The sequence below is a fragment of the Xiphias gladius genome, chromosome 18, assembly GCF_016859285.1.
Source record: "Xiphias gladius isolate SHS-SW01 ecotype Sanya breed wild chromosome 18, ASM1685928v1, whole genome shotgun sequence".
NCBI lineage: Eukaryota > Metazoa > Chordata > Actinopteri > Istiophoriformes > Xiphiidae > Xiphias > Xiphias gladius.
This window is the reverse complement of record NC_053417.1, coordinates 26200706-26217329: the sequence shown is the minus strand read 5'-3', so window position 1 is coordinate 26217329 and position 16624 is coordinate 26200706. Positions and strand designations below refer to the sequence as shown.

At 45.4% G+C, this 16624-nt stretch overlaps 2 protein-coding genes across 3 annotated transcripts; one reads left to right on the top strand and one right to left on the bottom strand.

The window, feature by feature from the left end:
- Nucleotides 1–1429: 1429 nt before the first annotated feature.
- pmelb (premelanosome protein b) lies at nt 1430–12496 on the top strand. 2 transcript variants are annotated; one of them, XM_040153319.1, is made up of 12 exons: nt 1430–1530; nt 4370–4465; nt 4739–4885; nt 6335–6463; nt 6852–7013; nt 9178–9510; nt 9655–9885; nt 10331–10468; nt 10564–10666; nt 10762–10967; nt 11072–11162; nt 12265–12496. In XM_040153319.1, exons 1-12 carry the CDS (start codon nt 1467–1469, stop codon nt 12425–12427), a joined length of 1863 nt encoding a protein of 620 aa, XP_040009253.1. In that variant the 5' UTR covers nt 1430–1466; the 3' UTR covers nt 12428–12496. The 2 variants fall into 2 exon arrangements, with proteins under 2 accessions (XP_040009253.1, XP_040009254.1); XM_040153320.1 differs by lacking the exon at nt 1430–1530 and adding an exon at nt 3566–3615.
- Nucleotides 12497–13162: 666 nt separating this feature from the next.
- Nucleotides 13163–16291, bottom strand: tuba1c (tubulin, alpha 1c). The gene is made up of 4 exons (XM_040153335.1): nt 16147–16291; nt 14659–14881; nt 14406–14554; nt 13163–14315 (listed from the first exon to the last, which is right to left on the bottom strand). Exons 1-4 carry the CDS (start codon nt 16147–16149, stop codon nt 13335–13337), a joined length of 1356 nt encoding a protein of 451 aa, XP_040009269.1. The 5' UTR covers nt 16150–16291; the 3' UTR covers nt 13163–13334.
- Between the last annotated feature and the right edge of the window lie 333 nt (nt 16292–16624).

The following is a 16624-nucleotide window of genomic DNA, read 5'->3' as shown; positions in this document are numbered from 1 at the left end:
GAGGTTTTAACAGTTTGGCATATGATATGGAGACAAAAAAAAAAAAAAAAAAAATCTCTCAACAAAGTGACTTTATAGTTCTGCGGGAGGGAGGACAAAGCCGGATGAATTTAGGGAGTCACAAGTGCTTCAATAATCCTCATTAAGGCTGCATTCCTCCCAGTTTTTTTTTTGCCCTCCAAGCACAGACTCTCCTGGCAGGTTGTGTGACCTACTGTTGCAGTGACAGAGAAATTAACGACCCCCCCGTCACACACTACATCATATACCAACCACAGTGCGTTCGCGGCTAACGTGAACCTCTGTGAATATGGAGCACTTCTTTTTTTTTTTTTTTTTTTTTCCCGCAGCGTCGGATTTGACCGCAGATAATCATCAGTGGCGACGTTAGGTTCAGCGCAAATCCGCACATAATTAGGAGGAATAATTAGAGGGGCAGCCCAAAACGGGTCAGGTGGCCGCAGCGGATGATTTCGCTGCAGCTGACCTTTCATATCGCATCGGCGAGCACGTGATCCCTGTGGAGCCGTCAGCCGAAAATCACCGGCACCGGAACCCCGGTGCTCTGAATATGACCCCGAAAGGAAATAATCACCCGAGGTTTGGCGTCGACGCAGCATAGTCACTCAGCTGCATGTAAGATCCCCCTTCGCACTTGATGTGATCCTGCGGTGCAAGTGAAAACACTCGACTCTTTATTCCAATAATAATAAAAAAAAAAAAATACTCCCCTGCGTTCAAATTGTTGCTGGAGGGAAAGCAGAGAAGAATGATCTGCAAAATTTACTTCAAATATTGAAAGTAAAAGTACTCGGTGTGTTGAGTAGATGCCCATATCACTGTTACTTTGTCGTATATTATATGATTAGATTGTTCATCGTGATGCGTGAGGACGTTAGCGGCATTTTAATACTGGGGGAGCTCATTTTAACTACTTGTAGTCGCTGTGGGATGGTTGAAGCCATGACAGTGCGTCATATTTCAAGAGCTTATCATATATTTTTCTGCACGATCTAGAAAAAGTGACCGGTAAACATGGCAGAGGTTTACATGCGACGGAGCAAAGAGCGCGATATTTCCCTCTGAGACGAAGTGGAACGAAAAGACCCCATCACAGAACGCGAGTTAGTGTTGTGTCGCACCCCGCCGCCGACTCTCCGCCACACGGACACCGCCGGGCCCCCGGGGGTCCCGAGATCCTGGTCTCTGTCGCGGTGGCGCAAAAAGCGCGGGCGTAATCCCCAAGACGCGCTTCTACCGTAAACACTCAGATCACAACCAGCCCCAGGTTTTACGACCCCCCCCCCGACCCGGACCTCATCGAAGGGTGGGCGGGCTGCAGGGCGTTTCTCCTGCCGATGCACCATGTGAGGTCAAACTTCAGACAGTTTATAAAGCCAGTTTTCTGTTGCCCGCTGCTCACAAAAGGGATTTTTTTTTGTCACCCCCCCCCCCCCAAGAAAGAGATGATGTGGACGTCTGTTGTGCTGCCGGCGCTGCTGCTGGCAGTGGCTTCCCACGCTGGGGCAAGTAAGTACAGAAAAAAAGGGGGGGGGGGGAATGCATTTTAAACTGAATTTTAGGATCAAAAGGATGATTTAAAAAAAAAAAAAAAAAGGATTCAGACACTAAATAAAGTTGTCGGACACGAGGTTTTCCTGCGTCAGCATCCTCGGCACACTTGTCTCTCCCGGGAGATCAACACCAACGAGCAGTCGCCCCCCCCCCACCCCCCGAGGAGCGAAAGGGGTGAGTTTAAGATGAATCCCCTTCACCCCGCCACCGAGAGTCGGGCAAACCTGGAGGGGGACCACGGCAGCAGTTAGTCCGTCCGGCCGTGGTGCGGGAGGCAGCATCGCAGCTACATAAACCTGCTCCGCGTTGAAAATGTGGGCCAAAGTAAAAGTGATGCGTTATTACAGAAATGTGGATAAAGTACAAAGAGTAAAAGAACTATGAATGCAGGAAAATAGCTCCCGTGAGTGTTTTACTAGAGTATTATTATTATTATTATTATTATTATTATTATTATTATTAGTGATGCATTCATGTGTAAGCAGCCAGTCACTGTTGTAGTTGTTCAGGGTGGAGCTGGTTCGAACTATTTTACACTGTTGGACGGTTTAACAGAGCTTTGCATTTTATTAGACTGGATGTTTTGTGTGTAAAATCTTAATCTGCTGTCAAATAAATGTAGTGTGTGTGTGTGGGGGGGGGGAATGAAATGGAAACACGAGTAGGTACAAAGTAGGAGTAGGTCCAATTTCTACTTAAAGTGCAGTGCGTGAGTAAATGTACGTTTAGATGTACGCACCCTGTTTGTGTTACAGAGCCGGTGTGATGGACAGCTGTTGTGATGCTGACCTTATACGGCTTAGATTTAGTCAGGAGCCTTGGAAGTTTCCGTTTCTCTGTTGTCCGAGGCCTCGTCTCAGATCCCCAGAGAACTGGCCTGGCGTTCGGTATGTTCGCCTGTAGCTCTGTCCCCTGAAAGCGGGGACGGCGGTGATTTTTTGGCTTTTTGGCGAGGCTGTCTCTAACGCGCCGGACGAGACGCGAGACACCATCAAACCGGCGCTCGCTTGAGTTCCTTACCCGGGAGCGAACGCACGTTTCTGGGGAGGCACGTTGGATTTCAGCGCACGTGTTTCGGGTCCATGAGATCTGTGACCCAGTTTCACGTTTTTTGTTTTTTTTTCCCCCCACGACCTCTTTACTCGACCATCCGTGCATGTAAATGACACAGAACTCACCTGTTGCAAGGCAAAGTGACCAGGTATGTCTGATAATCCTTTTACTTATCGGGGCAGACGGCCGCCCCACCATGAGCCGGGGCCTGTTAAAAGGGAGTCCTTCCTTGCCGCTGTCGCCGAGCGCCCTCTCATGGGGGAAGGTCGGGTCTCTGTAAATGCAGCTACGAGGAGTCCGGTCTGGACCTGCTCTGCATGAAACGTGCCCTGGGGTAACCTCTGTCATGATTCGGCGCTATGTTATTAAAAATTGAATTCAACTGAATTGAGTTGAATTTCTAACTTAAAGGTAAATTCACATTTTTTCGCAAATCTGGCTAAAAACACCACTCGCATGCCCATACAGTGTTTACAATGTAAGAGTTACTGGTCACTGCAGTAATTCCTCCTGTTCATACTGAACCTATCCTGTAATGAGTCTGGCGAAAACAAGACTTGGCGATTCAGGAAATGCACTCATTTAATCTGTCTGATATTTTTTGAGAAATTGAGAATCGGAGAAACTGGTCCTTTTGCCACCTGCCTCTGCAGAACTTTACGGGGATTATGTCGCATTTCATTTTTGTAGTTCGGCCATCAGCAGCTGGCATCAAACACCTTAAAGCCAAACCATGAGTGGAGTGAAAGAAAGGAGAGAGATTACTCTGAAATAATCCAGACAGAATTCGTAATCACATTCAAAGTCTCTGTTATCTGTCGTTACGTTTGAGCTTTTGGTCGAACTGTTCCAACGTTTAAATCCAAATTCGGCCCTGGGACAATGCTAATCTGCGATAAAGCCACACACACACACACACACACACACACACACACACTCATCTGAGCATCACATGAGAGGGATTGGAGGGACCTGAGATTAAAATAGGTAATAAAACCCCCTCATTTGGTCAGTGGTGGGCACCGACGGTCGCCTGTACTTTCTGTCAGATCACCGACGGTAAAAAGTTATCATGTTGTAAAAATATAGACATGAAATATATTTATAAATTCCAACAAATGTCACTGAAAAGCTGACTAGGCATAAATATACTGTGGCATATTTTTTTTTTCCGGCTGTTTTGTTGTGGACATCAGCTCGTCTGTCCCATCGTTTCAACAGGACTTTCATTTTACCGAATGTTTGATCAATCTGAGACAAAAACTGAGGCGTTTTATTGCAGCTCAGCCCCGCTCAAGTCTCCGGTCTCAGAGAAACACTTTGTTTTGAACTAAGTTCCCTTGGAAGTTTCTTGGAAATAACTATTAAATTTGGTACTAATCATAGGGAAAACCGGAATTTCCTGAAAACAAAAGCTTCATTTAAACCCAATTAAAAAGTTATTAATTTTAAATATTTTAGTGGAATCTTTATTCTTCATTTATGGTGAGTTGTATGTATGCTTGTAGACAAATTTCCCATTTTTTTCGCATGTTCAGCTGGTCAACTGCGCACTGACTAAAGTATTGAACACTGCATCTATTTCCCCTATAATTAGTAACAAGCTATATCGCTCTTTCCAGGCAACGTTTTGGAAATTTATTTGGACGTTTTGGACCCATGAACTGTTAAAAATGTGTGTTTTGAGCATTGTTCATGTTCTGCTTTCGGTATAACATGTATTTCCTTTTGATTTTTTCAGAGCCCAAAAACCGCTTCACTCGCTATCCGTCATGGAACACTAAGATGTACCCAGTCTGGAAAGATGGAGACCCGCGATACAAAGACTCCTGGAAAGGTACCGTTGAAATAATGTTGGCAAAATCAAACGCTTTCAAATGCTCATACTTTCGTACCTCATACTTCCTGGCATTTCTCTCCTGTGGCAGGAGAGAAATGACGGACGACGTACAACAAACGTGCAAACACGTGGCCCGGTTAAACCTCCAGGCCACCAGGACGCCCCATTACTCTAAACATCTGAGAACCCCCCCCAAAAAAAAGTCTGAATGATGTATTTAATCCGAGGATCATTAAACATTTGTATATACACACCTGTCGTCTCTTACAGGTGGAAGAGTGACCTTCAACGTGGGGAACGATTCGCCAACCCTGACTGGGGCCAAGGTTACCTTCACCATTGACTTGGAGTTCCCACACAGCCAAAGGGCGCAGCCTGACGGCGACGTCGTCTGGGCTGAAGACTGCGTAGTCAACGGTAACACGCCATGCGCATGCTCACACGCGACGGCGACACGGCAGGTGCGCACGGTCGCTCCTCCGCTTCAGGCCTCGGTGAAATATCTCGATACTGGATTGATCGCCATTAGGTTTGGTACAGATGTTCACGGTCCCCAGAGGATGAATCAGTATTGGGTTTGGTGATCACCTGACCTTCCCTCTAGCACCGCCATGAGGTTGACATTTGTGGTTTTGATTGAAATGTCTCAACAACTACTGGACGGATTGCTATGTAATTTGGGACACGCATTCACGGTGCCCAGGGGATGAAACCCAGGGACTTTCCTGGTGCCCTGACTTTTCCTCTAGCGCCACCAGAAGGTCAAAGTTTTCACCTACCCAGTGAAATATCTCCACATCCACTAGCCCTATAATGCCAGTTGTATCATATCTGCTGCATGAGTTTCTGAGACCTGGACCTCATCGAGGTGATCAACACTTTCCTGAAAAACCTGTTGTATACCATCTGACACGTGTCTTCTGCCCTCTGGTGGATTATCCGGGCACTGCGGGCAGTAGCGGGCCTTTAATTGCCATATCCGTTGTGGCTGCCGTCATGTTGTGACTTTTGGCAGAGGAATCTTTGCTAATTTTGCAACAGTTCCAGTAGGAATAACATTTATATTGTTACTAATATTTCAATATGAATATTTACTCTATCCAAGCAATTTATAATGTCTTAATTATTGTTCATTGCATTTGGCACATTAGGAACAATTCAGTTGGTTTGGCTTTTTTTTTTTTTTTCAAACAAGAACCTTTTACAACTTTTTTCATTTACCCCAAAGGCAAGACAAAAAGGTTTGGATTGGCTATAGGATTGGCAACGAGCTTGATACAGACATTCAAGGTCCCCAGGGGACGAATCCTGATGACTTTGGTGAGCTGTTGACTTTCGCTCTGGCGCCACCGTGAGGCTGAGAGTTGTGGTTTTGAGTTAAATATCTCAACAGCTATTGGATGCAATTGCTGTAGAGTCAGGATTTGATTGCAGCAGCAAAAGGACAGAAATAAGTACAGATAAGTAGATATGGTAAAAAAAAAAAAAAAAAATACTTAGAAGTATATAAAGTGAAAATAAGAATAGAAATTAAAAAAAAAAATAGAAACCATACAATAGCAAATAAATTGCAAAGCAAGCAATAAACATAAAATACCAACAACTAGTGGGTACTCTTGAAACTGTAGTTCAAGGGAAGATACCATCTACCATAGCAACGTACACTAGAATGGTATATAATAATGATTAAGTAAAGATACTTAATATTTGTCTGTGTTGATAGAAATGTAATAGAGTTATATAAGTTAATAAACCGGTACATAGAGCATTAACATAATATAGTTGAATAGGCTGTAGACTGTCAGTCTTGTGTAAATCTCTTTGTCACAGTCTCTAACAGCCACATCACTCTTGCTCCTGCTACAGGAACAAAATACCGCGAGGCTGAGCCAGTGTACCCAGCACAGAACACAGACTGGGAAGCTGTTTTTCCCGATGGGACACCAGTCAAGAAGGACAAGAAGCCGGCCTATGTGTTTGTCTGGAAGACCTGGGGTGAGCGGCGCCGTCGTCTCTCATTATAAGACCATGCCCCTAAACTCCGTCTTTTCTGAGGGTCAGAGAGTTTCTTGCGACAAATGCCCATGACCTGACACGTGACCCAGGACGGATTATACATGAGCCCTATCATATGATCAGATTTCGTCACTTCATTTGTCCTGCATGTGAAAAACAGATATATGTAAAGCAAACAGTTCATGCCGTTTTGCATTTATATCTTCTTTTCAAACAAGCAAACTCTGACCCCGAACGCCATCTCGCAGAAAAGTTTTGCATTTTAACCTGAGACGTTATTCGATGAATTAAAAATAATTCATAGATATTTGTAGTGAAGAGGCAGCAGAGCGCAGCTCACGCGTGTCTCTGGACGCTCATTTGACAGGTCAGTACTGGCAGGTGGCGGACGGCCCCTCCTCCTCCCTGACCATCGGCACGGACGACATCCCACTGGGATCCTACACCATGGACATCGTTATCTACCACTACCGGAGCAAAGAGAAGTTCATTCCTCTGGGATACGCCTCCGCCCAGTTCTCCATCACTGGTTAGTTAGGGGCTGTATGAAAATTATTGTATTGTGGGGGGGGCTGCATCTTGTGTTTCAATCCCCAGGAATATAAATGTTTTCTATGGCTCTTCCCCCATGACTCGGAAGAAAAACCCTGCAACACCCTGTCCCCCTAATCTACAGTATTAAAATATGAGGGACATGAACACGTGCTACTCCTTTAACAATTAATAACTAAAAGAGGCCAAGCATGAAGAATTTAAGATGACGTACCTCGATTTAAAGGTTTAATATCTAAGTGGAACGTTATTTTTCTCAATGTGCGCCGCTAACACACAATTCCCACATTTATGTCAAACAAATATTTCAGACGAACTCCGTGTGTGTGTGTGAAGCAAGAGCTACTAAATGCCTTAGCCCTTTAAAATACACCGTCCCACCCGCGGGACACTTTGGCCCTGGTGGCGCTACTTTGTGTGTTTTGGTCTGCACCGGACTCAAACGTCACACAACCATGGCAAACTGCAGTGAACCTCGTTTGACATTTCTACCATGTTTGTGCCTCTGTAACTTTGGTTCAGTATCTCTTAAACTCGTTCTGACAATTGGGTGGTAAAATTTAAAGGGTCACCTTTCAAAGGAGACCAGGGTCATGACTGCAATCAAAAGGGTTGAAGTACAGCAACGTTCAGGATCGTGCACAAAAATCGGGGTGTCTGTTTAGGGGAGAAATTGACTATAATCAATACTTTTATTACAATAATGTATCAAACGATAACGTGAAAGCAATATGACAACGTAAAAGGGGTCTCTCTAAGTGATGAACCTACAAAGAATTATTGCCTGAATCTGCAGCTTCCCTCAGCTTTACGGAGCTTTATAGTGTTTTTCAGCGTAGTGTTTATCTGTCCGGTCCACAACTTTGCAGCTCTGGTTCACTCTCACTGGTCTCTCAGCATCTTTTTCTGCCGCAGCAGGCAGCTGTTTTCGGAGAAAAAGTCTCTGAAAACCCACCGTGTACTGCCTGCTCGGCAGCAAACAGCAGACGGACGCAGTTAGCGACCAGCCGGTGAACATAGTGGAGCGCTTGGCAGCTAAGGAGCCAGATGTTTCCCCTCAGGAGTCGGTAGAGGCCAAAAACAGAGCTAAATCTGTATCTCAATATTAGACTTAGGTTCGGCACGTGGTCAGAAAAACGACTCCAAATGAATGGCAATGGTGCTCTGTAACTGCTGGATGTGAAAATAGGCAGCCGTTGGCTAACAAGTTCACCACGTCAACTTAAAACGTGATGTGATATGTGGACACTGTCCTTGTTTCCGCTGCCCCCACGTAGTCGAAATCATCGGTTGTTGCAGGTTTAATTGTTTCAGTTGCAGTTCGGTGACCTGTGAACGGATAATTAAATGGCAGGAAACATATATGATGCTAAACTTGCATCATATTATGGTCTACCGCTATTTGACACTTTTAATTTTACTAAAATTCTGCTAACTGCTATGGTGCTGAATAAAGGAGTGAAAAAAGGAAACTCGAATAACTAATTGGCTACTAGTTTGATTGTTAATGGGAAAATAAAGTTCTGCTACAAGAACATGATCGTTGTCCTCTGCATACGGCAAAACGCAGCTTTACGTCTGCTTACTTATTTCATTTATAGGTTTATTTAACACCGACAGTGCACATTAACACGTTTTTCATCTGCAGCCCCCTGACAGATGTTAGTCATACTAAAAAAAATTAATATAAGATAAAAATTACAAAAGCTATTGAAACCGCAAGAACAAAAAGATAAGAGAATATTAATGTTAGTAAAAGACACCATTAAAACGCTCAGCACAGAGGCAGAAAATCCAGTGCATGCAAAGTAGTGAAAAGGGGAATGTTGACACAGATCATGAACTAAAAGAAACAACACTGTGCTGCATTATTAGGCACTAATGAGTAAATGTAATTGAACTAGCATACCAGAAGCATACAGCATCACGGCACACATGAAAGACATCTTTTTTTATGGAAATATCTGTATCTCTTTATATAATATATAATAAATCTCACAAGAGAAGGCTGAAATGAAGGATCTGGATATAAAGGGGGAAAAAATAAAAGACCTTCTTGTGCATCTCGAAGCCCAAAAAAGTCAAACAACCTACACTACACCCGTTTATTTGTTGACATCATTATTTGGTGTTCTCCTCAGATCAGATCCCCTTCGCTGTCTCCCTGGACCAAGTGAACGACATCGTGGCCGGGGACATGCGCTTCGTCCAGAACAGGGCGATCGCCTTCACCATCACCCTCCACGACCCCAGCGAGTACCTCAGCAGCGCAGACATCACCTACAACTGGGACTTCGGGGACGAAAGTGGGGCCCTCATATCCAGAGAGCTGACTGTCACCCACACCTACGTCCGCTCCGGGTCGTTCAAGCCTCAGGTGGTGATCCAGGCAGTCATCCCGGATAAGGCCTGCGATCCACCAGTTGAGACCCCAACCAAGGCCCCTGGTCCGTCCACCGACCAGGGCACCACAGGTAAGGTAGTTTCATATAATAATAAACTCTTGTACTATTTTTGTAAAACCAAAAATCTTTAATAGCGTTAATAATATTTGGCACACGGGTATGGTACCTGTGATAAAGCATGGACCTAAAAAAGAAAACCTTTTCTGCGTGCAGTGAACGCCCCCGCACTGGCGTCCGCTCTCCCTCCACTGGTTTCCACCAAGGCAACCGGCCTGAATGTCAACATGACGCCTTCGGACACAGAGGAGGACAACACTGAGGACGAGGCCTCCAGTGCCTCCACCACCCAGCCTGCCCAGGAGACACCCACCGTGGCCAAGACTCCCTCCCCCGTCAACCGCGACACGCCGGCTGACGGTGACGCGGGGCCTGGGCTCGCAGCAGGTGAGCGCGTGCTTTGACGCAGTTAGGGTGGAATTTTATCGCGAGATCACCGGCACAGGGAGCCTGTGTCACAGCGGCACCGATGAACCAGATAAGAGCACGAGCCGATTTCCTAAAATGTAAATGCGATGCAAATCGCATTTAAGAAGCGCTGCCATTATATGACACAAGCAGAGCAAGCTGACTTCACAATGAATTGCTCTATGGTGCTTTGTCATTTGAATTCTGATTTGCGTGTCGACTGAGGGTGGTTGGCACCATTATCTATTACCAGTGTACTAAGGGACTAGGAAGGAGAGTTCTCCACTGATTTAGCGTTGGACGGTGCAAGAGGAAATTCCACTTTGGATTCCAAATAATAACCAAAAATAAATAAAAAATAAAACCCCAAAATATGGAGTAGATCAGGTGATGCTATCTCCCTGTCATTGTTTGTCCCCACCAGCTGCGAAGCGAACAGCGACCCTGACGGGCCAAGCTACAGTGGCGGTGGTTGCTGAGGGGGATGCCGATGATAAACCCGCTGATGACGACTGTGTGATTTATCGATACGGCTCCTTCTGCACCGGCATTGAAGTGTTTGGTGAGTTACCCTTCATTAGTGCCGTGCTAATCGAAATGGAAAACGATCGTTGGTGATCGTCCGCAACCCTGTGGCCCTTGTTTTTTGATTTTCAGAGGGCATCGAAACAGTGGAGATACTACAAATGGACAATGTTGTAATGGCGACACCGGAAATGGACAAAAACGCTTTGGATATCACCGTTACCTGCCAGGGAAGGTGAGCGCTCCTGCGCTACACTTTTTAAAAAAATAATCCCTAGCAGTTCATTGTTTATTTTTACTCACCCGAGCGTCGCCTCCATCTCTCTCCAGCCTTCCTAAAGAGGTGTGCAGTGTGATTCTGGACGCAGAGTGCTTGAGGCCGATTCACACAGCGTGCAACATGGTGGAGCCCTCAAAGGAGTGCCAGCTGGTGCTGCGTCACTTCTTCAATGACTCCGGTGTCTACTGCATCAATGTGACCATGGCCAACGATGTCAGTTTAGCTGCCGCCAGCGCCAGATTCAGCATCGAGATGGGTACGCAGCATTACCACCATTCGACAGCCCACAAATTCGGATGCTTGGTTTGACGATACAGTTCTCCTTCATCCTGCGTACTGATGGCCTAATCTTTGTTTCAGGTTCCGGCGTTTCCTCCACTGGCGCCATCGCCATGTTGTTGGGTGTCCTGCTACTTGTTCTGGCAGTAGGAGTAGTGGCGTATACCTACAAGTAAGTAAACGAAACAAAAGAACAAAATCAAAATCAACAAAATCCCAAGAAAAGACCAAAGCCAACAATGAATTGATCCAACTAACAAGTATTTCCTGTATATCCAAAGCCTAATATAGCTCCTCTGCCCCGTTGAAAATACGGCCACCGTGGTTTATTTTGAGTCAATCCCACATACGCCGCTGTGCTGTCTTAAATACTCACTAGAGCTAAAAAATGTGTGTTAATACACAATAGAAAAAAGTCCCCAACAGACACACTATTCCTCCTTTCTGAAAAAGAGGAGGAAATAGTGTGTTTGCTGGGTACTGTTGGGGTTTTTTTTTGTTAAAAACCACAGTACCTGGCTGTTTCAGGAAATTATTTGGCCTTTTCCACAGTGGGTATAATCAATACTTTAATATATCAGTGGGTCCAATGCCTGTGCTATGTTAAAGAGATTGTTTGTATTGATGAATGCACCGATTGTCAGAGAAAAAAAAACAAAAAATCAACTGCATTCCCCATGTTTCAAGAAACACGACTCCAAATGAATTTTAATGTTTCTCCATAACTGCTGGATTTGTTAATAAGAAAAAGTTTGCCGTTAAAACTGAAAAAGGGTGATGATCTGCTCATGCTTCGTTCACAGGTTATTTCTGCTGCCGGCAAGAGGCCAAAAATCGCTTAACTCATTGTTGGTTTTGGTCTTTTCATAACATTTGTTGACAATGCAGAAAATACAGAATATCACCATATCCGCTAAGCACATTACTTAAACTTGCAATAACTGTGTTTATTTAATTCTTTTTTTTTTTTTTTTAGTTGATTTGACAAACACGTTAGTAAACAGTGGCTCCACCACGTTCACCAGCTAGTCTCCAAGGTTTGTCTGTCTGCAGCAGGCAGTGTGCAGTGGGTGAGAGGAGCTCTTTTGCTGAAAACAGCTGCGTCCCTTAGACCAGTGAGAACCAAAACAGTAAAGTGTTGGAAACTCACTACAAAGCTCCATAAAGCCAAGGAGGAGCTGCAGATTCATGTGCTATATTTTCTGTCATTTTGATAGATTGTGATTATTGCCGCTTTAAACGAAAATATCTGTACTTCCTGCTTCCCCCACCAGGCGCTTTAAGTCCTACCGACCTCTGAAGGAGGACATGACTGTGTCTGGAGCCCAGCAGCTTGGCCGGGCTCAGGGCTGCTCAGGAGCCTCGATCTTCTGGAACCTCCTGAGCAGACGGGGAGTCGTCGACAACTGCCCTCTGCTGCAGGACAGGCCGGTGTGAACCATCACCAGCCTTACGCAGCCAAATAGAAAAACCAAGCAGCATCTGACTTGCAGGTTACAAGCACCTGCGATGTCTTTTTATACTTTTTTTTTTTAAACATATTTTCTAAAATGACAGACTTCATGTGTGTGTAACATTTAAATCAAAAATTAACTGGAATTATATCTTAGACATGCTCTGAACTTTTGTACTGCGAGTCTGGCAGTAAAAGTCCTTTAATCTGGACAAAACTGAGTTTGAATGTTTTTCCAATAAACTTTGCTCAAAACAGACGCGTACTTTCACTGAGTCACGATACGTCTCTGAAAGTGTACAACAGCTACACCGAGGTGTGGCTGAGCTTCTTGAGATAGACCCCGCGACCCCTCCAAAAATAATCTGTTCCCGGGCTCATTCATGGTTTATAAAGCTAACAAGCAAGAGGAGTCCTCCCTTCCTTCCTCTGTGAATTAGGATTAAAAAAAATGCTAGAAAAACATCTGTGGTAATTGCAAGTTTATGATATTGTCACGTTGTTGAAGATAACTATCACAAACAGGGTTTGCACATCTGAACCATGCATAGAAATCCAAACAATGATAGAGCTTCAGAACTCTGTTGAGACCTTCCCATGTAACTCTGAAAGTCTACCACTTGATTCTATGTTTTTCAACATTTTGTAGGGCTGTTCACTCATGTCTATTAGTTAACATACACAGTATATTTAGGACGAATTAACAAAAGACAAACAACTTCACATGTCACAGGAAGTTTATTTAGAACAGAGCCAAACTTGACATTTTCAGGAGTGTCAACCTGAGCAGCCAAACTGGTAATTGACAGACAAACATTTCTGTTTGGAATGCATTCAAGAACACATTGCAATCAATTATTTTCTGTTTAACTAATGCCTTCATGTCCCTTTTTAATATTCCTCTCCTTCCTCCTCTCCCTCACCCTCAATAGAGTCAACTCCGACCTCCTCATAATCCTTCTCCAGAGCTGCCATGTCCTCTCTGGCCTCGGAGAACTCTCCCTCCTCCATTCCCTCACCCACGTACCAGTGAACGAAGGCACGCTTAGCGTACATCAGGTCAAACTTGTGGTCAAGCCGAGCCCAGGCCTCTGCAATAGCAGTGGTGTTGCTCAGCATGCACACAGCCCTCTGGACCTTGGCCAGGTCTCCGCCGGGCACCACAGTGGGCGGCTGGTAGTTGATGCCAACCTTGAAACCAGTGGGGCACCAGTCCACAAACTGGATGGTGCGCTTGGTCTTGATGGTGGCAATGGCGGCATTGACATCTTTGGGCACCACGTCACCACGGAACAGCAGGCAGCAAGCCATGTATTTACCGTGGCGAGGGTCACATTTAACCATCTGATTGGCTGGCTCGAAGCAGGCGTTTGTGATCTCAGCCACTGAGAGCTGCTCGTGGTACGCCTTCTCGGCAGAGATGACAGGGGCATAGGTGGCCAGAGGGAAATGGATACGGGGATATGGCACCAAGTTGGTCTGGAACTCTGTCAGATCAACATTCAGGGCACCGTCGAAACGAAGGGAAGCAGTGATGGAGGACACGATCTGACTGATCAGCCTGTTCAGGTTGGTGTAGGTGGGACGCTCGATATCGAGGTTCCTACGGCAGATGTCGTAGATGGCCTCGTTATCCACCATGAAGGCACAGTCAGAGTGCTCCAGGGTGGTGTGGGTGGTCAGGATGGAGTTGTAGGGCTCCACCACAGCGGTGGACACCTGGGGAGCCGGGTAGATGGAGAACTCCAGCTTGGACTTCTTGCCGTAGTCGACAGACAGACGCTCCATCAGCAGGGAGGTGAAACCAGAGCCGGTGCCACCTCCGAAGCTGTGGAAAACCAGGAAGCCCTGAAGGCCGGTGCACTGGTCGGCCTGAGGATCAAATATGAGACACAATATTAGCATTTACTTTGATACCTTGAGTTACAATGAGGAACCAACTCCTGATATTACGTTACCCACCAGTTTGCGGATCCTGTCCAGCACCAGGTCAATGATCTCTTTGCCGATGGTGTAGTGTCCACGGGCGTAGTTGTTGGCAGCATCCTCCTTACCTGTGATCAGCTGCTCAGGGTGGAACAGCTGGCGGTAGGTCCCGGTGCGCACCTCATCTGAAGAGACAAAACAAGACACTGAATCAGTTCCTGTAAACTATTTTCACACACACATTTTAATTTACCTAAATTAATGTTCAGGGAACAGTGATGACACCCACCGATGACAGTGGGCTCCAGGTCCACAAAAACAGCTCTGGGGACGTGCTTTCCAGCTCCAGTCTCACTGAAGAAGGTGTTGAAGGAGTCGTCCCCTCCTCCGAGAGTCTTGTCACTGGGCATCTGTCCGTCCGGCTGGATCCCGTGTTCCAGGCAGTAGAGCTCCCAGCAGGCATTGCCGATCTGGACGCCGGCCTGACCAACGTGGATGGAGATACACTCGCGCTGTGGGGAGAAAAAAAGAAAGCGCTTATCTATATATATATGTTCATATAATCTCAATTTCATAAAACTGCTAGCTTTCTACATTTAAGCTACAACAATAACTGTAGCATAAATGCATCTGGAAATTGGGAACATTAAGTTGCTCCCCCTATCTGAGATGAACAGGCAGTGCAGCAGGAGGCACCTCCCTGCACCACAGATACGCAGGGGACAGAAATGCCTGACAGCAGCCCCCACAGAGACACGACGCTCATCTCCTCTTTCCTCCAGTCTTTTTTTTTTGTCCTCTTGTCCTTTTTTCTTTTTTTCCCACCCTAGCCCCGCTCTTTCAAGAGCATAAGCACCCATGCAAATTCATTTGCACGGGCACAGGCGTGTGCACGCCGTCGGTCTGGAACATTCCACTTGCTCCTGTGCCTCAAGGATGCACAGTCACCGCGGACGCTTGAGGGGAAAAGAGAAAAATCATCTCCTGCGATCACGACCGTTATTTTATATCGTAGAAATCTGCATATGATCCAAACCAAATGATTCGGTTTGGACAGAATCTACTGGAGGACGATGTGTTTATTGAAATCGGACCTTCATAGTTCATGTCATGTTTAAAACAGAAGCATTAAGCTGCATCAATTTATGTTTTTTTGTTTCGTTTTAAATCATGGATGAGATTAAAAATAGATTCACTGCTGTATTGTATAATATCTGCAATGCCTAATGTCTCCATCCATCCCCACCCAATCTGCCCCTCCCTGCCTTGAAACAAGGGTAGGTCATTTGCAAGGTGTCACGATTTTCTTATTTATTTATTTAGAGAATTCACACATTTAAAATTTGACAAAAATTTAAAAAGGAATAATCACAAAGACAAGTGGAGCCACTGGTTCGGGGGGAGAAGCAGATTTATCGTCCCGGCTGTCTGTTACCGGAGCCCGAATGCCTCCGGTCGGTGCATTGTCCTCGTCTCCACACAACGACAATCGCGTCGTGCCAGTGCTGCGGGCGAATCTGCGGGTGTCAACCGCAACGAACGCGCGGTTCGAGTTTCAGCCCTGAGCGTGCACACGAGGGGAGGTTTAAAGCGACGCCAGGGCTGCAAAACGCGGCAAAAAAAAAAAACCTGCCCGCCTCGTTAAAACGGAGAGAGGCCGTTGGCTGGAGATGGAGGAGCCGTTGACGACCTCGTCCAACAAGCCGAGATATTCCCCCGGTTTCTGCCTCGCAAAAATAATCGTTTCGGACACAAAGACGGAGAAAACGTAACTTACCATGTTTCCGTTTGAGCTTAAAAGAGTGAGAGGAGAAAAAAAATGCGAAGAAAAGAAGCTGCTTCTTCTTTTTTTTCCTTTTCTTTTTATTAAAAAAAAAACGGTGGGTTTTGCGTCGCGTGTTGTACCCAACGGGGTCGATGCAACAACTGCTGAATGGGAGGGCGGCGCTACCGGATTTATACATGCAGGGCAGGGGATTTGCTCCTGTGCACTGAGGGAAAAAAAAAAGAAAGAAAAGAAAGCAAGACAAAAAAAAAAAAAGGGTTTTACTACCACCATTCGGTAAATTGGCTCTTCAAACCTGGCTATGTACCGTAAATGTTGCATTCAAATTTATACAAAATGATCATGGTAAAACCTGCTTAGGTGCATTGAGATAAGATAAATATTGTGGTTTAAGTTACTGACGGGGATTAAGTAGAATCAAATTATATGGTAACAATGATTTTTTTTTTTTTTTTGCTCGCTGCAGTGT

Bases quoted from the DNA above. Each gene is read 5' to 3' on its own strand.
- pmelb (XM_040153319.1), top strand. From the start codon at position 1,467: ATGATGTGGACGTCTGTTGTGCTGCCGGCGCTGCTGCTGGCAGTGGCT. The intron at 6,464-6,851 runs GTGAGCGGCGCC...CTCATTTGACAG, and splicing joins GTTTGTCTGGAAGACCTGGG to GTCAGTACTGGCAGGTGGCG. The intron at 10,968-11,071 runs GTACGCAGCATT...TCTTTGTTTCAG, and splicing joins CAGATTCAGCATCGAGATGG to GTTCCGGCGTTTCCTCCACT.
- tuba1c (XM_040153335.1), bottom strand. The intron at 14,555-14,658 runs GTGGGTGTCATC...TTGTCTCTTCAG, and splicing joins CCTGGAGCCCACTGTCATCG to ATGAGGTGCGCACCGGGACC. The intron at 14,316-14,405 runs GTGGGTAACGTA...TTTGATCCTCAG, and splicing joins TGGACAGGATCCGCAAACTG to GCCGACCAGTGCACCGGCCT.